The 19,619-nt window shown below is 38.9% G+C and overlaps 2 protein-coding genes across 4 annotated transcripts in view; both read left to right on the top strand.

Moving 5' to 3' along the window:
• tbc1d12 (TBC1 domain family member 12) overlaps window positions 1-13,711 on the top strand; it is a 63,386-nt gene extending 49,675 nt beyond the window's left edge. For both annotated transcript variants that reach the window (XM_062976172.1, XM_016995331.2), the window contains 9 exons: window positions 212-329; window positions 1,589-1,695; window positions 2,568-2,648; window positions 3,457-3,551; window positions 5,686-5,757; window positions 6,942-7,070; window positions 8,664-8,773; window positions 10,153-10,411; window positions 12,050-13,711. In XM_062976172.1, coding sequence (XP_062832242.1) covers window positions 212-329; window positions 1,589-1,695; window positions 2,568-2,648; window positions 3,457-3,551; window positions 5,686-5,757; window positions 6,942-7,070; window positions 8,664-8,773; window positions 10,153-10,411; window positions 12,050-12,118 — 1,040 coding nt within the window. In that variant the 3' untranslated portion in view covers window positions 12,119-13,711. The remainder of the gene's footprint in view (window positions 1-211; window positions 330-1,588; window positions 1,696-2,567; window positions 2,649-3,456; window positions 3,552-5,685; window positions 5,758-6,941; window positions 7,071-8,663; window positions 8,774-10,152; window positions 10,412-12,049) is intronic.
• A 2,206-nt stretch (window positions 13,712-15,917) lies between these two features.
• The window catches only part of noc3l (NOC3 like DNA replication regulator), a 39,747-nt gene continuing 36,045 nt past the window's right edge, over window positions 15,918-19,619 (top strand). For both annotated transcript variants that reach the window (XR_010004598.1, XM_003223781.4), the window contains exons 1-2: window positions 15,918-16,029; window positions 19,271-19,475. Coding sequence is in view for 1 of the 2 variants with exons in the window: in XM_003223781.4 (XP_003223829.1) it covers window positions 16,021-16,029; window positions 19,271-19,475 (214 nt within the window). In the remaining variant the exon portion in view is untranslated. The remainder of the gene's footprint in view (window positions 16,030-19,270; window positions 19,476-19,619) is intronic.

Below are 19,619 nucleotides of genomic sequence, written 5' to 3'. Positions count from 1 at the left end.
TAATTAGCAGGAATAAGGGGTGGTGGGATGGAGGAGATTGCTGTAGAGGGAGCTGAATATACTTTTAAAGACTAACCTTCACAGTGTGATATGTAAGTACATTTATTTGCAAGTGACTTGCATTCAATCCCTACTTTGTAATTATATATTTTTGCTGTATCAGTGCAAAGTTTTAGAAGTCACATTGCATTTAAACTTCTGGATTTAATAGAAATTAAAGAAGCACACAGAAGAAAGAAAATAATGAAAGAGCGCTTCAGACAAGAAGAGAATATTGCTAGTGCCATGGTGATTTGGGTCAATGAAATCCTGCCTAATTGGGAGAGCATGTAAGTATAGAAGACTTAGTAATGTAAGCTTCACACAATCTTTTGTATCTCTCAAAAGTGTTGTGTGTCTCCATTTTGGTGAAGTCTTTGGGATGATTGTGGTCTAGAATTACTTGCCCTCTCAAGCCCTGTGTTGTTTAGAAATACCATGTGGGGCACAGTTATTGTTTACCCCATCGGCAACCCTATTCTTGCTGTTTTGAAATTGGGCTCAGTAGGAAGGATTTACTTTCAATACGCTTCTGACAGATTGAAAGTAAATCTGCCCGCTTCTAACCACATGAAAGCAATGTGTGCCGATATTCTGTATTTTTAGAATTACATGGACAACTAAAACAGGACTGACAACTAAAATGTTGGTGTTACGTAGGGCCATCTAAACTGGCTCCACAGTTCCTGGCCTTCGATGCCTGCCTCTCTCACCTTGTCCTATGGTCCTCACTTCAATTCCTTCTTGGATTTGGGTTGTGGGCTTCAAGATGACCTTGATGTGGACAAAATGATTTTACAATTACAATCATATGCGCTGGGGTTAGGAGCTCAAGTTCTTGGCAAAAGTGGTGAAAACTGTGAATAAAAAAAATGTATGCAATAAAATATTTCTCTAGGAATCTCTTGGTTCTCCAGTTCAACTCTGTGGTTGAAGTTGACCATATAGTCATGCTGGAGGAGGTAGACATTCCAGATTAATGGCCAACCAAATCCACAAATTAGAATGGTCAGCTATAGTTCCTTTAATGTTTAGCATCAAGTTTGATGTTCCAAGCATAAAGAAGACAGTCAGAGTCAGGTTTAACAAAGCAACAAGCAGTTCAGCTTTATTTTCAAGACACAACCAGTTGTTGCTCTATCAGATTCCGGTGCATAGTTCCAAGCATGTAATCATAATATTTAAACTGAGCTATATCAGACCTTTTCATTCAATCAGTTCAGTCACCCAGTACACATTACCTTACCTCCCCTCCAACTCCCACAATTGAGTCCTTCAACTATCACCATGAATTCCTTCTTAACACCTTTTTATCCTGTCATTCACAGAAGTCTCTCCCCACACAAAATTTTCTTTGCTGGAGTTGGCTGCTTTCAGTAATTCAGACAGGAGAAAATTCTGCTAGAACATGACCAGTCAGCCCAGAAACCACACAACATTCAGACATTGCTTAGCAACTACTTAGTGCTAGATTTGCTAGTTTTCCTCTACAACAATGGCACAGTTGGGTTGCCAGAAATACTTACACACTTCTTCCCCTTCTTTGTAGGCGTTCCACAAGAAGAGTTCGAGAACTGTGGTGGCAAGGGTTGCCTCCCAGTGTTCGAGGAAAGGTTTGGAGTCTCGCCGTAGGAAATGAACTGAATATCACTCCTGGTAGGTTTGAAAACATTCAAATTTTATTTTAGAAGAATGGTGTTTTGTGAATATGAAGCAATCTGTGCTGGTTTTTATGTGATAGTTTTCCTGTTAATGAGCAGGGTTGCATTGCGTTTCAAAATTGCAATAACAATACTTTCATTTCATTTCACGAGACACTAAGAAGTAATCCTTAATGCACATTTTAAAATAAAGCTATCAAATAATTTGTCAGTGATCTCCTGTTTATTTAGCTTATCTGCTTTTCTCTCCTTCCATGGACCCATGTATATATGAATAAGGAAAGCATGCATATGGATACTAGATGTTGCTGGCTGAAAAATTTACTTCAGATATTCTAGTGATCTCTCTCTCTTTATACACTCACACCCATACACAGATATACAAAGAGAGAGAGAGAGAGAGAGAGAGAGAGAGAGAGAGAGAGAGAGAGAGAGAGCCAACTTACTTCTGTTATCATATAAGTACTCCATTCTATTTTCATTTCCATTTTCAGTAAATATCAAAATAGGTTGATGAACTATATGAATTATAAGAATGTATACGATTAGTTCTATGTGTTTTTATATCACTAAGCATATCTAGAATTTGCCATATCTCTAAGCATATCTAGAATAACAGCACATTTTTGTTGTTCTGTCTGCTATCCAAAACTCCCCCTGGTTTTGAAATTACTGTATGAAAAGCTACCACTTAATTTCATTGTTTCCGAACAAGTGGATTGAAAATTGGACCAGTTGTGATGGTTTTGGCTTTTAAGTTTAAACTAGAATTTGTAACTCAAAATCAGTTCTGTTGTGAATACCACATGGCTCTACTAGAGCACATTATAAGTTTGCATTTTGGCTTCTACCTTCTGTGTTTTGCAGAGCTCTATGAAATCTTCTTATCTAGAGCTAAGGAGCGATGGAAGACGTTTGAAGGGACTGCTGCTGAGAATGATACAGAAGGTATGTTGCAGTGACATATGTCATTTCATGTCTGTTTTACATTTCTTAAAAGAATTTTCAGCTACTATTAATGTGTTTTTCCAACGAGAATTCAATTTAATGCTAAGAATGCCAGGCCATAGTACAGCTCCTCTTAATAGGCAGGGATAGAGAAGTGTAAGATTGTCTATCAAAGCAGGAGCAAATCAATCTTGAGTATCTACAGAACTGCTCTTATAAAGTTAACTTTGATTTGGGTTTTAAAAGTAACCATACACTTAGCACATAAAACCTGCAATATCTGCTGAACTCAGTTCTCCAGAGTTCTGTAAGGGGGGATGGCTGAGTTTGCTTTCAGTGCTAGCCAGAAGGTTGCAAAAAGGATTTATGGAATTTTTGCAATGTGAAGTAATGTGTGGGTGGGTGGGTGTAGTCTCGATTAAATGAGGATGCAGAGCAGAGAAAGGGAAGGGCAAGCTGGGAAATCCAGTAACTCCTTTCCATACTAACAAAGGTGACATTACCTCTGGTTGCAACCTCTTGTCACATAAATAAGTATGGATATGCAGGGGAAACAAAACAGAAGCATGAGGAAATAAAATGAGATCCTACTGGCGTCATAGCCTTGCTCTTTTGAATTAAAGTAATGGTTTGTCACTGCTGTCTTATAGAATATATTGCTTTGCTTTTAGTTAATTCACTGTGGAATGCACTCAAGATTGATTTGAAGTACCTCATCAAACTGTGTATGAGATTGACTTAGCCTTAAGATATTGAATTAGCCAGTGTACAAAAATATCTATCAATCTGTATGATTTAATCTCTGCAGATGCTGGTGTATCAGTTGCTGATCGTGAGGCTAGTTTGGAACTAATAAAATTGGATATATCCCGCACATTTCCATCCCTCTACATTTTCCAGAAGGTAATTTTTACTGCATTAAGAGATAAATATGTTTAAAACATTAAGCTGCTTTGCCACAACAATTGCTATAACCAGTAAATGGGTCCCTTAAAACTTTTGCAGAAATACAAATTATCTGTCATGCTTAAGTTCAGTTAATAAATGCCATGCTCTTTTGTTTGATGTTTACCTTAAAAAAATAAGAAAAGGCTGCTGCATAGCATAGACTGCTGCTACATAATTTTATATTGTCTTGCCTTTTGAAATAAGTATTTCTATGACACATTCTTAGTCATCGTTCTGGGAACAGTGTCAGGTTTGGCATATTGTTAAACAGGAGATGTACCTCCCCCTTTTAAGCAATTCAGCAGAGAACAGATGACATTGCAGTAGATTAATTAGCTCTTTGTCTTTTGCTCTGGGCTGGATTTGTTGGGGGGGACCAACATCTGATACTAGTAGTTTCCAGGTTGGTGAATGCTGGTGAGTTGGGTTTGATTTATGTGTTTCCCTGCAAAGAAGAAAGGGAGATATGTAAAGCAGTTAGGCAATGAGCAAGAGCAGCATGTTTTGTTCGGAGCTATTCTTTCTGGGGTGTGGCATGACTGCAACCCGAGATCACCTGTTTAGCTGGAAAGGATTCTGCCTCTGAGTTGGCAACAGGGAAAGTGATTTTCAGCAAGTCAGCTGTTTGGTGGCTTGAACAGAAAGGAGAATTTTTATACAAGGTAACAATTGTTAGGTGTTGTAGTAAAGTGTCAGAGCCTTAGTGCCCAAAGAAACTCACAATTTTCAGGATTATGAAATGATTGGTTACAAGGAAGTATAATAACCTTCCCCTTATGTCTATAGTAAAACTGAAAGTGCTTGGTGTTCTATATTTATTCAGATTAAGACAAGGGACAGCCTGGATGCATGACTAGTGTGCTATTCCCATCTTTAATGTATCTAGCCAATAGAGTTCGGAGTTTCAGTTACTTGGGGGTAAGACACAAATGTTCAGTTTTGAGAGGATTTTTTCATTTGAAAAAATGAATATTATGACTGAATGTGTCTTATTAATATTGGGTAACAACTTGACGTCTTCATTTGCTGCAGTAAATGCAAAATGAGTCTATGCTATATCCAGAATTTGTTTCATTAAATGACATACATGGTAGAGTAGGTTTTTCTTCTTCTCAGAATGACTTCTTTCAGTAGGCTGCTTTTAAATGCACAGGCCCTCAGATGCAATTTATGAATGGAGATAATAACCATAACAGGTGTTACCAAGCATTTTCCACATCTATAAAAAAATCTTTTGATTCATAACTATGATGAAGTCAAGCTTTTGTCACCACTGTGCTTCTATTGTCAGTATGTGCAGAACAGAAAATAAAGGAAATTTGTGAATTTCCATTGTGTAGCTTGAAACTGCCATCATGATCCAGTTCGTAAACAGTGGTGGCTTTGTCAGTTGCCTGAATCTCTGTCATTCTGTACATCACTGGCCTATGCTCACTTGGCGAAAGTGTAGTAGGAACAGGAAAACATATAGACATGCATCTGGGTGCACATGTGTTTGTACCCTTGCTGAAATACAGGGTTTTTTGAAAAAGAACTCCTTAGTTTTAATGTGTTTTAAGTTAAAGCTAGGGAGTTTTTTTTCAAACACCTTGTATATGTGTCAATATGAATGTATTGCTATAGCAGACTACTAAGTCTGCTAACTTTGTCTGAATTGGATCTATATTTTCCTTTGTGATAGCAATTGGTGTTTATGGTAATTCACACAAAAATGCTATTAAATAGTTATTAGAACTTTTGAAATTCAGCATTTGTGTAATTCAGCACTAAATGGTTGTAGTAAGATTAGAAATGCCAGTACAGTAGAGTCTCACTTATCCGAGATAAACGGGCCGGCAAAACATTGAATAAGCGAAAATCTTGGATAATAAGGAGGAATTTATCACCAAAACATTGCAATATTTACTACAAAAACAATGTCTACTAAAAGGCAGACTGCCTTGGGTAATACAGAACACTGGATAAGTAAAGCTTGGATAAGTGAGACTCTACTGTACATGCCAAGTCTATGTGGGACATCCTTCTGGTTTTAAAATAACATTTGTTTCTCTAGTATTAAAATACACCTCTGTTATCCACTGTTCTCTAGGGAGGCCCTTATCATGATCTTTTGCACAGTGTCCTGGGAGCATATACATGTTACAGACCTGATGTAGGATATGTAAGTATTCTTTGATGTTGCATTATTATCTTAATACCAACAATACATGTAGAACTTCTATAAATGTTATATCACATGCTTATAAGATTTTTTAAAAAAAATTAGAGTCAGATAACATTATTACTTGGCCATTAAATACTAGGAGAAGAAGGGGAAGAATATTTTGGTACATCTTTTGATAGTGTCTTAGCTGTAGTATTACAGAATAGTCCATCTTGAAGGGAGGGCAGGGTTCTGATGATGTAATCTTATGAACATTTGCTTTGGAATGAGGTACACTGCTTAGTAATAACATTTTTTCCACAGAATAAAGAGGAGAGAATCCCTAAGCACTGCTATGTTGTAAAATCATGCACACATCTTACTTTTATTTCTTTTGTATGTCTTTGTGAACACACTAGGCTTTCCACTTTTGCAGAGGTTGAGAGTACAGTGAAAGTGGGGAAACGGTGAATTAAAAAACACTTTTTTTACCCAAGAGAACACCTCTATCTCTATAAAAAAAACTTGGTTATTCTGGAATTACTTTATGGTTAACCTTTCTAGGAATCTTTAATGTTTTCTAGTGATATCTAAGGCCCCTCCTACACTGCCATATAAAATACAGATTATTTGATTTGAACTGGATTATATGGCAGTGTAGACTCATATAATCCTGTTCAAAAGAGATAATGTGGATTATCTGCTTTGATAACCTGGATTATATGGCATTGTAGAAGGGGCCTAAGTCTTCCAGTGTGAGCTTTCAGAATCACTCCAGAGGACCTTGAGATTCTTAGAGAGAACGTATTAATAAAATCCGTGAATAATCAAAATTTGCAAAAGTTAAATCTGCAACTGCACAGAGCTGTCTGTATTCTCAATCATTCCTAATGCAGCTGTTAAAGAAGAGGGGGGCTGTTTTCACTCATGATAATATGCATCTTTCCCTACACCTGGAAAGTGGAAACCTCAGCAATGTAGCTGTTTTGAGCTACCTTTCCTCAATCAATAATTTTGGTAATTTCATTGATTCCTGTGGATATGCTGAGTGTAAAACTAATATTCCATATCTCATTGCTCTATCTATTAAATTATCAGTGTTAATATATAGAGTAGAATCACCGCTGATATTCAGTTGCCTTAACATAAAAATCAGACAGTATTTTCTTGGTTTGTTTAACCACCATTTTTGTTTTATAAAGGTCCAAGGAATGTCCTTCATTGCTGCAGTCCTTATTCTCAACCTGGAAGAGGCAGATGCTTTCATTGCCTTCGCAAATCTTCTGAACAAGCCATGTCAGCTGGCCTTTTTCCGTGTGGATCACAGCATGGTACATATCCCCTCTCTGAAGGGTCATAATTTCCTGTTACTGTTTCACTTAAAATATGTCCTTATTACAAAAACATTTTAAATGGGCAACAAGTGGGTATTAGTCTAGCAGTGTAATTTTCTGAAAAATAGTGCTTTATATCCATACTCGCCATAAGTGCATGGGTACATGTGACTTTGGAATACATACTAGTAGAATTATGATATCCCTTAACAGAATTCATGTTTGAATTATTATAGTATATGTTATTCCTATATTCCTTTCCTTTTACTGTGGGCTGATGGTCAATGCAGCAAACCTTTTCTGAAAGGGACCCAACTGTGTCTGCACAGTAACATATGTTTTAATATTGGATTCCTCTAATATACTTTAAATGGAGCTTCTTTTTTAAAAAAATCCTTGGAAGCTGTAGTTGGTGGGGCAGAATGGTCCTCCAAGGAGGCTGGTAGATATGTGCTAATGATATCATGATTCATGTATCTTGTAGAATTTGCTGGCCAGTTGCTGCTAGAAGCAGTTGAAAAAGCTGGTAAAAATCTTTATATTCCTAAATGGCCTTAATTGAGAATATTGGAAGGATTTACTTTTTCTACTTTAAGCCAAATAGTTTCTAAAATGAGAAGAAGCCCCCTTCTGTGTCCCATTTAGAAAGGAGGTGGCTCCAAATATTGGTGGTAAGGACAAGAGACAGGGCCTATTAAGTGTTACGCTATTATTATGGCTATGAAGCACAGCCCCTCCTTCCTCGCATCTTTTTGTTACTTGACAAACATATTTTATTGCCTGCTAAGTGCTTGCTTTCCTGAAAGGCTGTTTCCCTTCTCTGTATTTGTCTTTATGTCACCTTTTCACTTATGGTGACCCCACAGATTTTATAGAGTTTTCTTTTGGGTAAGAAATACTCAGAGGTGGTTTTGTCATTTCCTTCCTCTGAAGTTTTTTGACCTTTGTATTTTTACTCCTATTTTCAACTGACTATATTATGGTTTTTTTAAAAAAATAGACAGTTGTTGGATCTGCTCATTGACAGCTGGGGAAGGATACACATCTTTGTGTACATCTTGGTGATGAAGTGGGTTAAGTGTTGTGCTCGGGCTCTGAATAACAGGGTTCAAATCTGCACTCAGCTGTAAAAAACACACTACTTTGCCTTGGGTTGAAAGTCTCAGAGGATGGCAAATGCAAATCCCCTTTGAACAAACCGTGCCAAAAAAATCCCTTGATAGGTTCACCATAGGACTGCCATAAAACAACTTGAAGACTCACGACATCAATACATAAAAATCTTGCTGCTGTCATTATCGCAAGATAAGTTGCGTGTTGAAATTAATAGTATTCTCTGGACACTGTAGAGGCGCAATTTACAAACACATGGACTATATCACCTCATTCTACCCAGATCTGTTGCTATATGATACAGATAACCTTTGTGAGATAGGGCTATAACAAAGATTTGCTTTTCCATTCCTGTGAAATATGTAGCTATTTTTACTTAAAGCACCAAAATATGTTCATCAATTTCCTGGAAGCATTAAAATTGTATTACTTCATTTTTCCCCTGAATTATTTTTATGTTTTCTTTCCCTTTTATAGATGCTGAAATACTTTGCAGCGTTTGAAGTATTTTTTGAAGAAAACCTACCCAAATTGTTTCATCACTTCAAATCCTATAATCTTACACCTGATATTTACTTGATAGATTGGTAAGTTTAAGGTCTACTTGCTTCCATTTACAGCAGTAGATCAGGATTTACAGACATAGATCTATAAGTGATTCTAATTCTCCATTATTTATCAGTAACTGGTAGAATGCTTCCCTAACCCTTCTAAAGTAGCCTGCTGATGTAGAAGCAAGGTGGGTGGGAGAGAAGGAGTGGTTAATTTTTGTGAAGAATACTGCTTCTTAAACTGTGGATCCTGACAATAAATGAGGTTGGGGTTGCAAAAAATGTGGCCACAGTAAAAGATTTCTGAACACACCTAGTGACTGTTTTAGACATTACATGAATCTGTTGTGCAGCGTTTCCAATGGACTTTGCAGGAGATGCTTCAACTGTATTCCGTAAAAAGGGGAAAATCAGCCTGTTTAGCAAGCCTTGCCGATGCTGATTTATCAATAAATGTTTGATTTTATGCCTATTTTATATACCCGTAAAAAATTCTGGGATAGAAAGGAGTCATGAGTTTAAGTCGCCTTGATGTAGATTAACTTAAAGCTTAGTTCTGGTAGTAGAAACAAGTTCTTGCATTTATCATAGGTTAAGAAACACTATTACTCCTTTATTTAAAAAATGTCCCAGGCCACTATTTTGTATTTATTTGTATATATGCATGTATAAATCAACTTTATGTTTAAGTCAGGGGTCGATTGGGAGACCAAAATTATGGATTTGCTATGACCTGTGAATACATTGAGGGGAAATCATAGGGGCATATAATAAACATATCTATTCATCTCCTTTTAAAAATATATAGAGAGAACATATTTAAGAAAAACTAAAGTTCCATTTGAGGGATTGTGATTACTATGAATATAAATTGCATTACTGATCTTAAATTATATCTATACAAATATTGATAGCGAAAGGAATACAGTTGATAAAAATAATGAGGCCTGAAAAAAGAGGTGTGGGGGTGAGATGAGCAAGGAAAGCAACATGCCTCAATTTTAGGACCCAGTGCAAAGGCAGAGGTAAGATGGAGAAAGAGCAACAGTGTTCAGCAACAGTGTGAGGTTAGCCCAAAGTATGTTGCATGCCTGTCATTTTGGGTGCTTGAGGCAGAGTTGTGGCACCCATTTTTAATAGGGGTTTAATATAGTTTTTCTGAACACCCGAAATGGCAGGGAACACAGAACATTCCCAGCACTGTGACCCATGGAGAAGTCAATCCAGTTGTTTGGGTTGATTCTGTATCCATTTGTTTTAACTTGACATGTAGTGAGGGGCCATTGCATTGGAAAGGAGAAATCAGCTAAAATCAAACCAAGATAGCTTGTGTGAATGGGATGCACACTTGTGTCTGCTTCCCAGGCCCAAAATATTTGTTCTCTAATGCCTCTGCTTATTATTTCAAAATGCAGGATCTTCACTTTGTACAGCAAATCACTACCCCTTGATCTGGCTTGTCGAGTCTGGGATGTCTTTTGTAGAGATGGAGAGGAATTTTTGTTTAGAACTGCGTTAGGAATTCTTAGGTTATATGAAGATATCCTCCTGCAGATGGACTTCATTCATATAGCACAGTTTCTAACAAAGCTGCCTGAGGATATCACGCCAGAGAAGCTGTTCACGTGTATTACATCCATACAGATGCAGAATAGTAACAAAAAATGGGCTCAGGTAAGTTTTAGTATATTTGATTGCATGCATTTAATTTTGTCATAAGTAAAATGGGTTTGTGTCCATGTTCAGTGTTATTATACATAGCATTAGGATGTGAATTAACATGTTAAATAATTTTACCACTAGCTTAAGGCAGTGAAAGGAGCGGTGAGCCTTTGGTGTAAAATGTGGATCAGCGAAGACATTTTGTTCAGTAGTAGAAGGCAGATGTCCCAATCCAAGCAGATGTGTCCATTTCACTATGTAACACGATTTTTGTTCCTGGGTTATAAATGTCATTTCCTAATTGGTTATGTCATAAAAACATAGGAAAAGCTTATTAAACTGCAAACACTTGTGGAACATCCTGCAGCACATTTTGCTCTAGTTTTTCAATGAATATCTCATAGAACCTCAAACAATTCAACACAGTTTAGCAAAGTAAGTACCACACGGTTAAACAGGGAATAACACTTTCAAACCAGAAACAGATTTTTTTTTTCAAATTTTGTTACATAGTATTTCCAGTAGCACATTCTTCGTTACTGGAATGAGTTTGTTAACCCTCATCCTGATCCATTACTACTGTATTTCCCCAAAAATAAGACATCCTCTGAAAATAAGACCTAGTAGAGGTTTTGGTGAATTGCCAAATATAAGACATCCCCCGAAAGTCAGACCTGAAGAAGGCACATGCAGCGAGAAGGAAGGAAAGGTGTGCGCCTTTCCCTTCTTCTCCTTCCTTGGCGGTGGCTCCCTGGCGGTGGCTTCCTTGGCGGAAGGCGCAGGAGAAGGGAATGGTGCACTCCTTTCCCTCCTCCTTCCTTGGCAGCGACAGCAGCTCTCTCCTTCTCCGCCAAGGAACGAGCATGTGGCACGAAGGAGAAGGAGGGAAAGGTGCACACCTTTCCCTTCTTCTCCTTTGCGCCGCACGCACCTTCCTTGGTGGAGGAGGAGGGAGCAATATAAGACATTCCCTGAAAATAAGACCTAGTGTGTTTTTGGGAGCAAAAATTAATATAAGACACTGTCTTATTTTCAGGGAAACACAGTATGGCTTGACAGTGATTTAGCATGTTTGCTGCATTTCCAAAGGCAGTTGTAATGGAGCTGGGTTTCATCTGCCTAATAAGAAGACACCAGCTCCATTTACAACTGTCTTTAGAAATGCTTATAACCTAGTTTATCTCATTTAGCAATTACTTAGTGATCGGTGAAACAAGACAGGAGATTGGAGAGAACTTAGTGCTTCAATGCCAGGGAGCGAAATAGTAGTTCCTGGTTGAATTCAGCCATCCAGGAAGGGCCAGAATTAACATGACGCAGAATCTACCCATTAATTTCACTGCGGACCTCTAGAAAAAAATGGAATGTATTTCTGAAAAGAACATCAAAACTATTTTGTTTTATGGATTGTAAAATCATATCAGACAAATTATTTCTTTTAAATTATATTAATTGATAGTTTAATGCTAGCTTTTGCATTTTATAAGCTCTAAGTTGTTTTTATTTTTATTCCTTTTAATATGTAAGCCTCCTTGAGGCACAAATTTGTGGAAAAGGGTGTATAAATAATGTGATTGGTGGACTGAATGTTAATGAAAGTCTACATTGGGATTCATTTTAACCTTTCTCCTTTTTAAAAAAACCTTTCAGGTGTTTGCCTCGTTAATGAAGGATAGTAAAGAAGGAGACAAGAACCATAGTCCAGCACTAAAAAGTTAACTTCACGTTTAATTGGAATACTAAGAAAACCACTTGATTGTCAAAGGATTGTAGACATCTTCTCAATGAAAAACCACTAAGGAGAAACAGCTTAGGAGAGTTAAGGAAGAGACAGTATTTGACTGAATGCAGTGGTGGAATTTGACCGACTTCGCCCTGCTGCCAGTATTAAAGCGCTTTTTGTGGAAGGTTCCTTTTCACAGGAAGCGAAACAATAAACGTGTGAACCTGAGAAAATGGCTAATGCATATTTAATATTTAAAGATGAATGCAATAAAATTTGTAATAACTTTTGTTGGTACTTAAAATCTTGAGGGATATCTTTTTTTAATGATTACCACAGAAGCACTTTTGGGAGGAGGGCTGGTGTTGAAAGGAAGGCCCAAAAACTGCTACCTGAACCAAACAGTTTTTGGTACAAATACCTCCAAAATGAACCAGTGAAATCCTTAGGACCAAATAAGTTTCTGCTTTGTTATGTTTTGGTAGACATCCTTGCCAGATCATAGGAGGTTTTATGTCTTGTCTTACTAAGCTCCTTTTAAACTGCAGTGTCAGTCTTCAGCTAAGTGAATGTATCTGATCCAGAACGGATGAAGCTGCACCCAAGTCATTGGCAAACGTCTAAAGGTGCCAGTAGTCAAGCAAACTCTTTAGGTAGTGTGCTTGTATATACAAATTATGGTTTTCCAGAACTTTTTTTAAGTACTCGGTGGGCAGCTTGGTTACAGGAAAATTTGGATTTATACTCCATGAAAATCAAATGATTTTTAAAAAAAATCAAAGTGACTTATACTTGATTATAAACACTAGTATAATTAATAAGCTAGTGGCAAGTCCTTTTGCACATTTTAAGCAATGTTAATATTGAACGTTTAGTCCCTGTATAGGAAAAAGCTTTTTTCACTTAAATTCAAAGCTGAGTAGTTTTGAACCACGGCGTCTACAATAATGGATACCTGCAAATGCATACCATCAATTCATTATCTGTTATTATCAGCATCATACTGTAAAGGCAACACATGGAAGTTTGCCAGCTTCCTTTTACACTCCAAGACATTTTAAAATGGCTTTTGGACTGAAGGGAGATTAAAGAGGATACCTCCTAAACTCTCTGAACAGCTAATGCTTGTTCTTTCTAAGTCCATTTTGATAGTATTAATGTAAATAAATTTGCATTATGGTTTTTTGTATCTGGTCCCTATTTGTGCAAATGAAGTTGACCATCATCATTGCATTAAGATAAAAAGGAAGAGGCTGAAACTGTTTCAGTCATGTAATGTGTTAAAAGAAGTTGCAGAACCTGTTTGAAAGATTTGGCTTGCCGTACATTGTAATACTTATGTTACTATCAGATTTAAAACTATACTTTAATATTACTTACAACATACAATTTGAAGTTAAATGTGTCTGTTTTTTCCATATGTATTTACTTACTTGGTTCCAGTGTATGTCCTCTGTTTTGGGTTCTCTTGTACAGTTTTCTTACTTTCCAAGTATAAACGTGTATATACATTGTAAATAGAAGGGATTTAGCCTTCATCCACGACCACTAGTAACAATTCCTATGTAAATAAAACTTGTAAGCAGAAAGAGTACTGTCATCTTTTCATTTTTTGCCATCAAATACTTAGGATTGCTGCATGGTCTTCTATAATTGTTAAGGGTCACTTGTGAATTCTCTAAAACGGAGGCAGAGGCTCTGAGTCATGAATATCAAAGATTATTCTTGATTATAACTCCAGATAGTTACTTCTCTTCAGCCAATAACAACTCCATTTAGACTTACAGAACATCTACATACAGAATTAATGCAGCTTTATACCACTTGGAACTGCCATAGCTTAATGCTTTGGAATCTTGAGGTAACAATATCCATATTATGGGGCTTTGCCAAAGTTTTGGTGCCTCCACAAACTACATCTCTCATGATTCCATAGCAGTGACACACGGCAGTTCAAGTGATGTCAAACTGCATTAATTCTACAGTCCATATGATCCCTATATCTGTGCCAAGCTATATTCTCAAACAGAGGGAAATACCTAAAGGATTGTTTATGGCAGAAAACTAGAACTTGGACCACTGCATGTAAAATGGGGCAAGGCCAGGGAAACCACAAATACTGTTTTTTATTTAGTTACTTAAGGTAGTGTTCTGGCATGAACCTAAAGGCTAAAGATGAAGTGTATGGAGTCTAAAGTGCAATGTTTAATCTGTTTAAACATCTAGTAGGCTCTCAGTTAACTGGCACCCCTGGGGATTGGTAGATGCTGGGATGAATATAGTATCTCAGCAGTGTCCACACATATTGCAAGAAAAAGCATTCTAAATGCAAGACCACGCAAAGTTAGAAATGTTTAGTTTTTGGATATCTAATGCAAAGTCATGCAAATTAAAATGTCTCCGGAAGAGTCCAACATTTCTGCCAATTTCTGCCAGTTCAAAGCAGATAATATGGATTATCTGCTTTGATAATGTGGATTATATGGCAGTATAGAGGGGACCTAAGAGTAGTTACATTAATTTATTGCAATGCTTTATTATTGTTTGATGTTGATGTTTATTATGCCATTATTTAATTTATGGTAGTTTTATTTGTTTGTTGGTTGCACTTTATGGCAGTGAATATTTGCCACTGTATGCAACTGCCCTAAATCCCCATTGGGGAGATAGGGGCCCCTTCCACACAGCTGAATAAAATCCCACATTATGTGCTTTGAATTGGGATATATGACTGTGTGGACTCAGATATTCCAGTTCAATGCAGATATTGTGGGTTATTCTGCCTTGATATTCTGGGTTATATAGCTGTGTAGAAAAGCCCAGGGCGAGATACAAATAAAGTTTATTATTTTTTATTAGGTAAAGGTTTTCTCCTGACTTTAAGTCTAGTCGTGTCCGACTCTGGGGTTGATGCTCATCTCCATTTCTAAGCCAACGAGCCAGTGTTGTCTGTAGACACCTTGGAGGCTGGCATGACTCCATGGAGCGCTGTTACCTTCTCGACAGAGTGGTACCTATTGATCTACGAATATTTGCATGTTTTCGAACTGCTAGGTTGGCCAAAGCTGGGGTTAATGGCGGTAGCTCACCCCGCCCTTGGATTTGAACAACTTCAGCAAAGTTAATGTGAACCGACCCATTGGAGGGCAAAGGAAACACTATCTCAGCCACACAATATGGGATTTTTGGAGCATTTTGGATTTCCAGTTAAGAGACATTTAGGGCCCTTCCACACAGCCCTATATCCCAAGATATCGAAGCAGAAAATCCCACAATATCTGCTTTGAACTGGGTTATGACTCCACACTGCCATATATTCCAATTCAAAGCAGAAATGTGGGGTTTTGTTCAGCTGTGTGGAAGGGCCCTCTAGCTATACTGCTAAAGAGTAAGGCATCCTACTGCCATGCTAGTACAGAATCAGTTATTGGACTGCCAGATCCAGCAAGAACAGCTATGGCAAGTTGGTTCAAACTGCATTAATTCAGATGCACTCTTAAGGCTCCTTCCACACAACTGTATAAAATCCACATGGAACCGGATTATATGACAGTGTGGACTCAAAAGCCCAGTTCAAAGATATTGTGGGATTTTCTGCCTTGATATTCTGAGATCTAGGGCTGTGTAGAAGGGCCCTTAGGCCCTGAAATTCCAACAAGTGCCCTCCCACGGCGAAGGGAGCATGCGCAGAAAGAGCCATCCGTTCCATGCGGAGAGTTCTGCAGAGCGCCCTCTGCAACTCAATAGGCGTCGGCTGCCTTTCTCACGCTTGCCGAAAGGGGCCGCTGTGGCGCAACGTAAGGGCCTGCTTTCGTTTCCGGCCGCTCTGTCGCCGAAGAGCTACTTCCGCCTGGTGTGTCTGAAGCGTGTCGCTGAGGAAGGAGCCTAGATTTTCGCCATGAAGCCGGTGAGAGGGAGCGTCTAAATGCAGGGCTGGTTGGATTATGAGGGGATGGAGGCTTAGCTGATTGTAATGAGCCTCGCGTGTTGGCTTCTTGCTTGGACTGAGAGGGAGAAACCGAGAATATGGGCCAGAGTCTCATTGAGGAGGCTCTTAAAGGCCACAAGTGTTAAGCTGCCAGCATGTCAAATGGAGGGGTTTTGGCACCTTTCATAGCTTTGTAAAAGGAGTTTCAGTTGTCACACAGCCATACTGAATTCTCTGCAGTTTGACAACACTTTGACTACCAAGACCCAGTGCTATGGCACCCTGGGAGTTTTAGTTTCGAGAGGCGCCAGCCTTTTTTGGCAGAGAAGACTGCAACTCCCAGGATGTCAAAGCACTAAGTCAAAGTGCATGAAATCTACAGTGTAGGCACACCCTCATTGAGGCCTAGAAGCCCCACTGTGATCAAAGTGGCCAAAAGGTATGACTGAGGCCCCTTCTTCACAGCTGAATAAAATCCCACATTTTCTGCTTTGAACTGGAACATATATGGCAGTGTGGAGTCAGATAACCCAGTCCAAAGCAGATATTGTGGGATTTTCTGCCTTCATATTCAGGGTTATATGGCTGCGTGGAAGGGCCCTGAGGAATAATATACAAACAGTGACAAACTGCAGCAGTTTCCTTTTGCCTGAGCCTACTGAGAAGTGTTTCAGGTTATTATTACTACAGTAAAACCCTGCTCGTCTGAGCCTCCAATGCAGTCCGAGCGGGTGAACGGGGAGGGCCGCAAAGGCCCTCCCCATTCACCCGCTCGCTGGCGTGCATGTTGCTAGGTAGGTAGCAAGCTACCAACTACCGATACGCACGGGGCACTCGCCCCTTGGGAGGTGCCCCCTGCATGTTGCTAGGTAGCTTGCTATCTACCTAGCAACACGCAGGGGGCACTTCCCAAGGGGCGAGCGCCCCATGCGTGTTGTTAGGTAGCTTGCTATCAACCTAGCAACACGCACGGCCGGCTCCTTCGCCACGCCGGGCGCCGGTGCTGCCGGCCCCCAGCATGACAGAGCCAAGGCACGGGCGGGCGGGTGAACGGGGAGGGCTTTTGTGGCCCTCCCCCTTCACCTGCTCAATGGCTGGCCCAAACGCCCGCCGAAGAAGTTTCCTCTCCGTTCGGTGGGTGCTTAGACCCAGAGAAGCGGCAAGCTCCTCTGGATCCAAACTGCGTCTGAACGGAGAGGCCTCCCCTCTGTTCGGACGCAGCCTGGATTCAAAGGAGCTTGCAGCTCCTCTGGATCCAAACCACATCTGAACAGAGAGGAAGCCTAGTAATCCGAGTGATCCGGGTTGACCGAGCTGAGGTCTGCCCGTTTAACTCGGACTACCGGGGTTCTACTGTATTATTATATTTATTTATACCCCACTTTATCCTTCCCAAAGGGGACTCAAAGCGCCATGAGGTATTCAGTTTGACTTTAACCTCCCTTCATATTACAAATGATAAAACAGTTGTTCCACTTCACAACAGCATAATAATAATAATATATTTTAATAACCTTATTTGTAACCCACCCTATCTCCCCGAAGGTACACAGGGTGGTTTCCTACAAAGGTGGCAAACATTCAGTGCCAAAAAACAAACAATAAATCAAAAACAATAAATACAACTTCAGTATAACCTATAACAGACAAAAAATAACCAAAAAGTAGAATCTTAAATATACATAATGTAACTCTTCACACACACTTACCAACATGATAAAATCTGATAGCTAAAAAGCATTAAAATATAGGAGTCATGTATACTCTTGGCTATACAGTTTGGTCACAAGCAGAGCCCCCAGTGACACATTTGGTTAAACCCTTGTGCTTGCAGGACTGCCTACTTGAAGGTTGGGTAGCTGACCAGAAGGTTGCCAGTTCAAATCTGGGGAGAGCATGGATGAGCTCCCCCTGTCAGCTCCAGCTCCCCATGCGGGACATAAGAGAAGCTTCCCACAAGGATGGTAAAACATCAAAAAATCTGGGTGTCCTCTGGGCAGCGTCCTTGCCAACGGCCAATTCTCTCACATCAAAAGCGACTTGTAGTTTCTTAAGTTGCTCCTGACACAAAAAAAAGGTTTCGTCACACGCTACTGAGCCAGCGTACTGTAATGGTTTGATCACATAAAGGTGTATTGTGTTCAGTTTTACTGAGGCCTCTTTCACACTACAAATTATAGAACGTTCGTTTCACTTTAACTACTCTGGCTGCACCATATAGACATCTGGGACATACTATTATTATATTTAAGCAGCTTTCAACTAAAAGCATTGCAATACAACTTAAAATATACAAATATACAAATATTAAAACAGTATTAAACAACATTAAAAGCATATACAATCACACAATGATCATAAAAACCTTCTTTAAAAGCCTGCTTGAACTCACTGGGTGTCCTTGAGCAAGTCACACTTTCTCAGCCTCAGAAAACAACATGGTTCATCATAAGTCAGAAACAAAGGCACACAACAGCAGCAATAGGTAATGGCAAGATTCTTCTGTCTCCTCTCCAGTCAGTTTGCAGCAACTGGTGTGAGCCAAAGGTAAAGAGAGAAAGTGAGGGCAGGGGAATAGAAATTAGACATTTGGGGAGTTGGAGAGCATGAAAGATGGAGAAGCCATCTCCAGTTTTTAGTCTGAACCTTATTCCATTGTCTTTAAGACAGTAGTTTTCAACCTGTACATCCCCAGATGTTTTGGCCTACAACTCCCAGAAATCCTAACAGCTAGTAAACTGGTTGGGATTTCTGAGAGTTGTAGGCCAAAACACCTGGGGACCCACAGGTTGAGAACCTTTAGTCAGTGTGGTTTCTCATGCAACCAGGTAGCAAGTGACATCTACTGAAATTTCAATTTCTATACATCCATGAAAGTGAGAAGTGTCTTTTCGAGTTTTGACTCTGACAACCTTGAAAGAGGAACATAAGGGAAGGGGCATGGTGGCATAAATGTATTTCAGGAATGGTTTATCTTCATTCACATTTATGGGCTGTCTAATTTAAAATTTGGTTTAATAAAATTGTACTTTTCATCTAGCCTTATCACTGTCTTCTGTGACACTCACTTAATATTGCTTACTATTGAATTCCTAAATGTTTCAACAATCTTTTCATTCATAATTATTTATTGTGCTTCTTGACATCAGTAATGTTGACGTAAAACACACTAATGCAGTAGATGTGAAAGGCCAACTAACTTAGCCCTTACTGTCTTCAGAGAAAAAATACCAAACGTGTTCCAAGCTTCCGCAAGTTGCTGAAAACAAGCAAAATAAAACTTGACAACAAATTAAAAAACAAGCAGTTGAAGCAGCAGAGCACTGCTAAGAAATACAGAAAGGAACAGAGGAAACTCAGACAAGCTGTCAAAGATGCTGTATCCAGGAAACCACTGCCTTTGGAAGATAAGAAAAAACATCCAGGTAAGATCTACATAGTATACCATGGGTACAAGGATTGTCAGAGGCAATAATTTTATGATTTGAACATTATGCCTCCTTTTTCTTTAAAAGACAAATAGATAGTCCAGACATAACACTAAATTATGGTAAGGCATTAATGAATGA

This window comes from Anolis carolinensis, chromosome 3, assembly GCF_035594765.1.
Source record: "Anolis carolinensis isolate JA03-04 chromosome 3, rAnoCar3.1.pri, whole genome shotgun sequence".
Lineage (NCBI taxonomy): Eukaryota > Metazoa > Chordata > Lepidosauria > Squamata > Dactyloidae > Anolis > Anolis carolinensis.
Note: the sequence above shows the minus strand (reverse complement) of the source record. Positions and strands in the feature narration are given on the sequence as shown.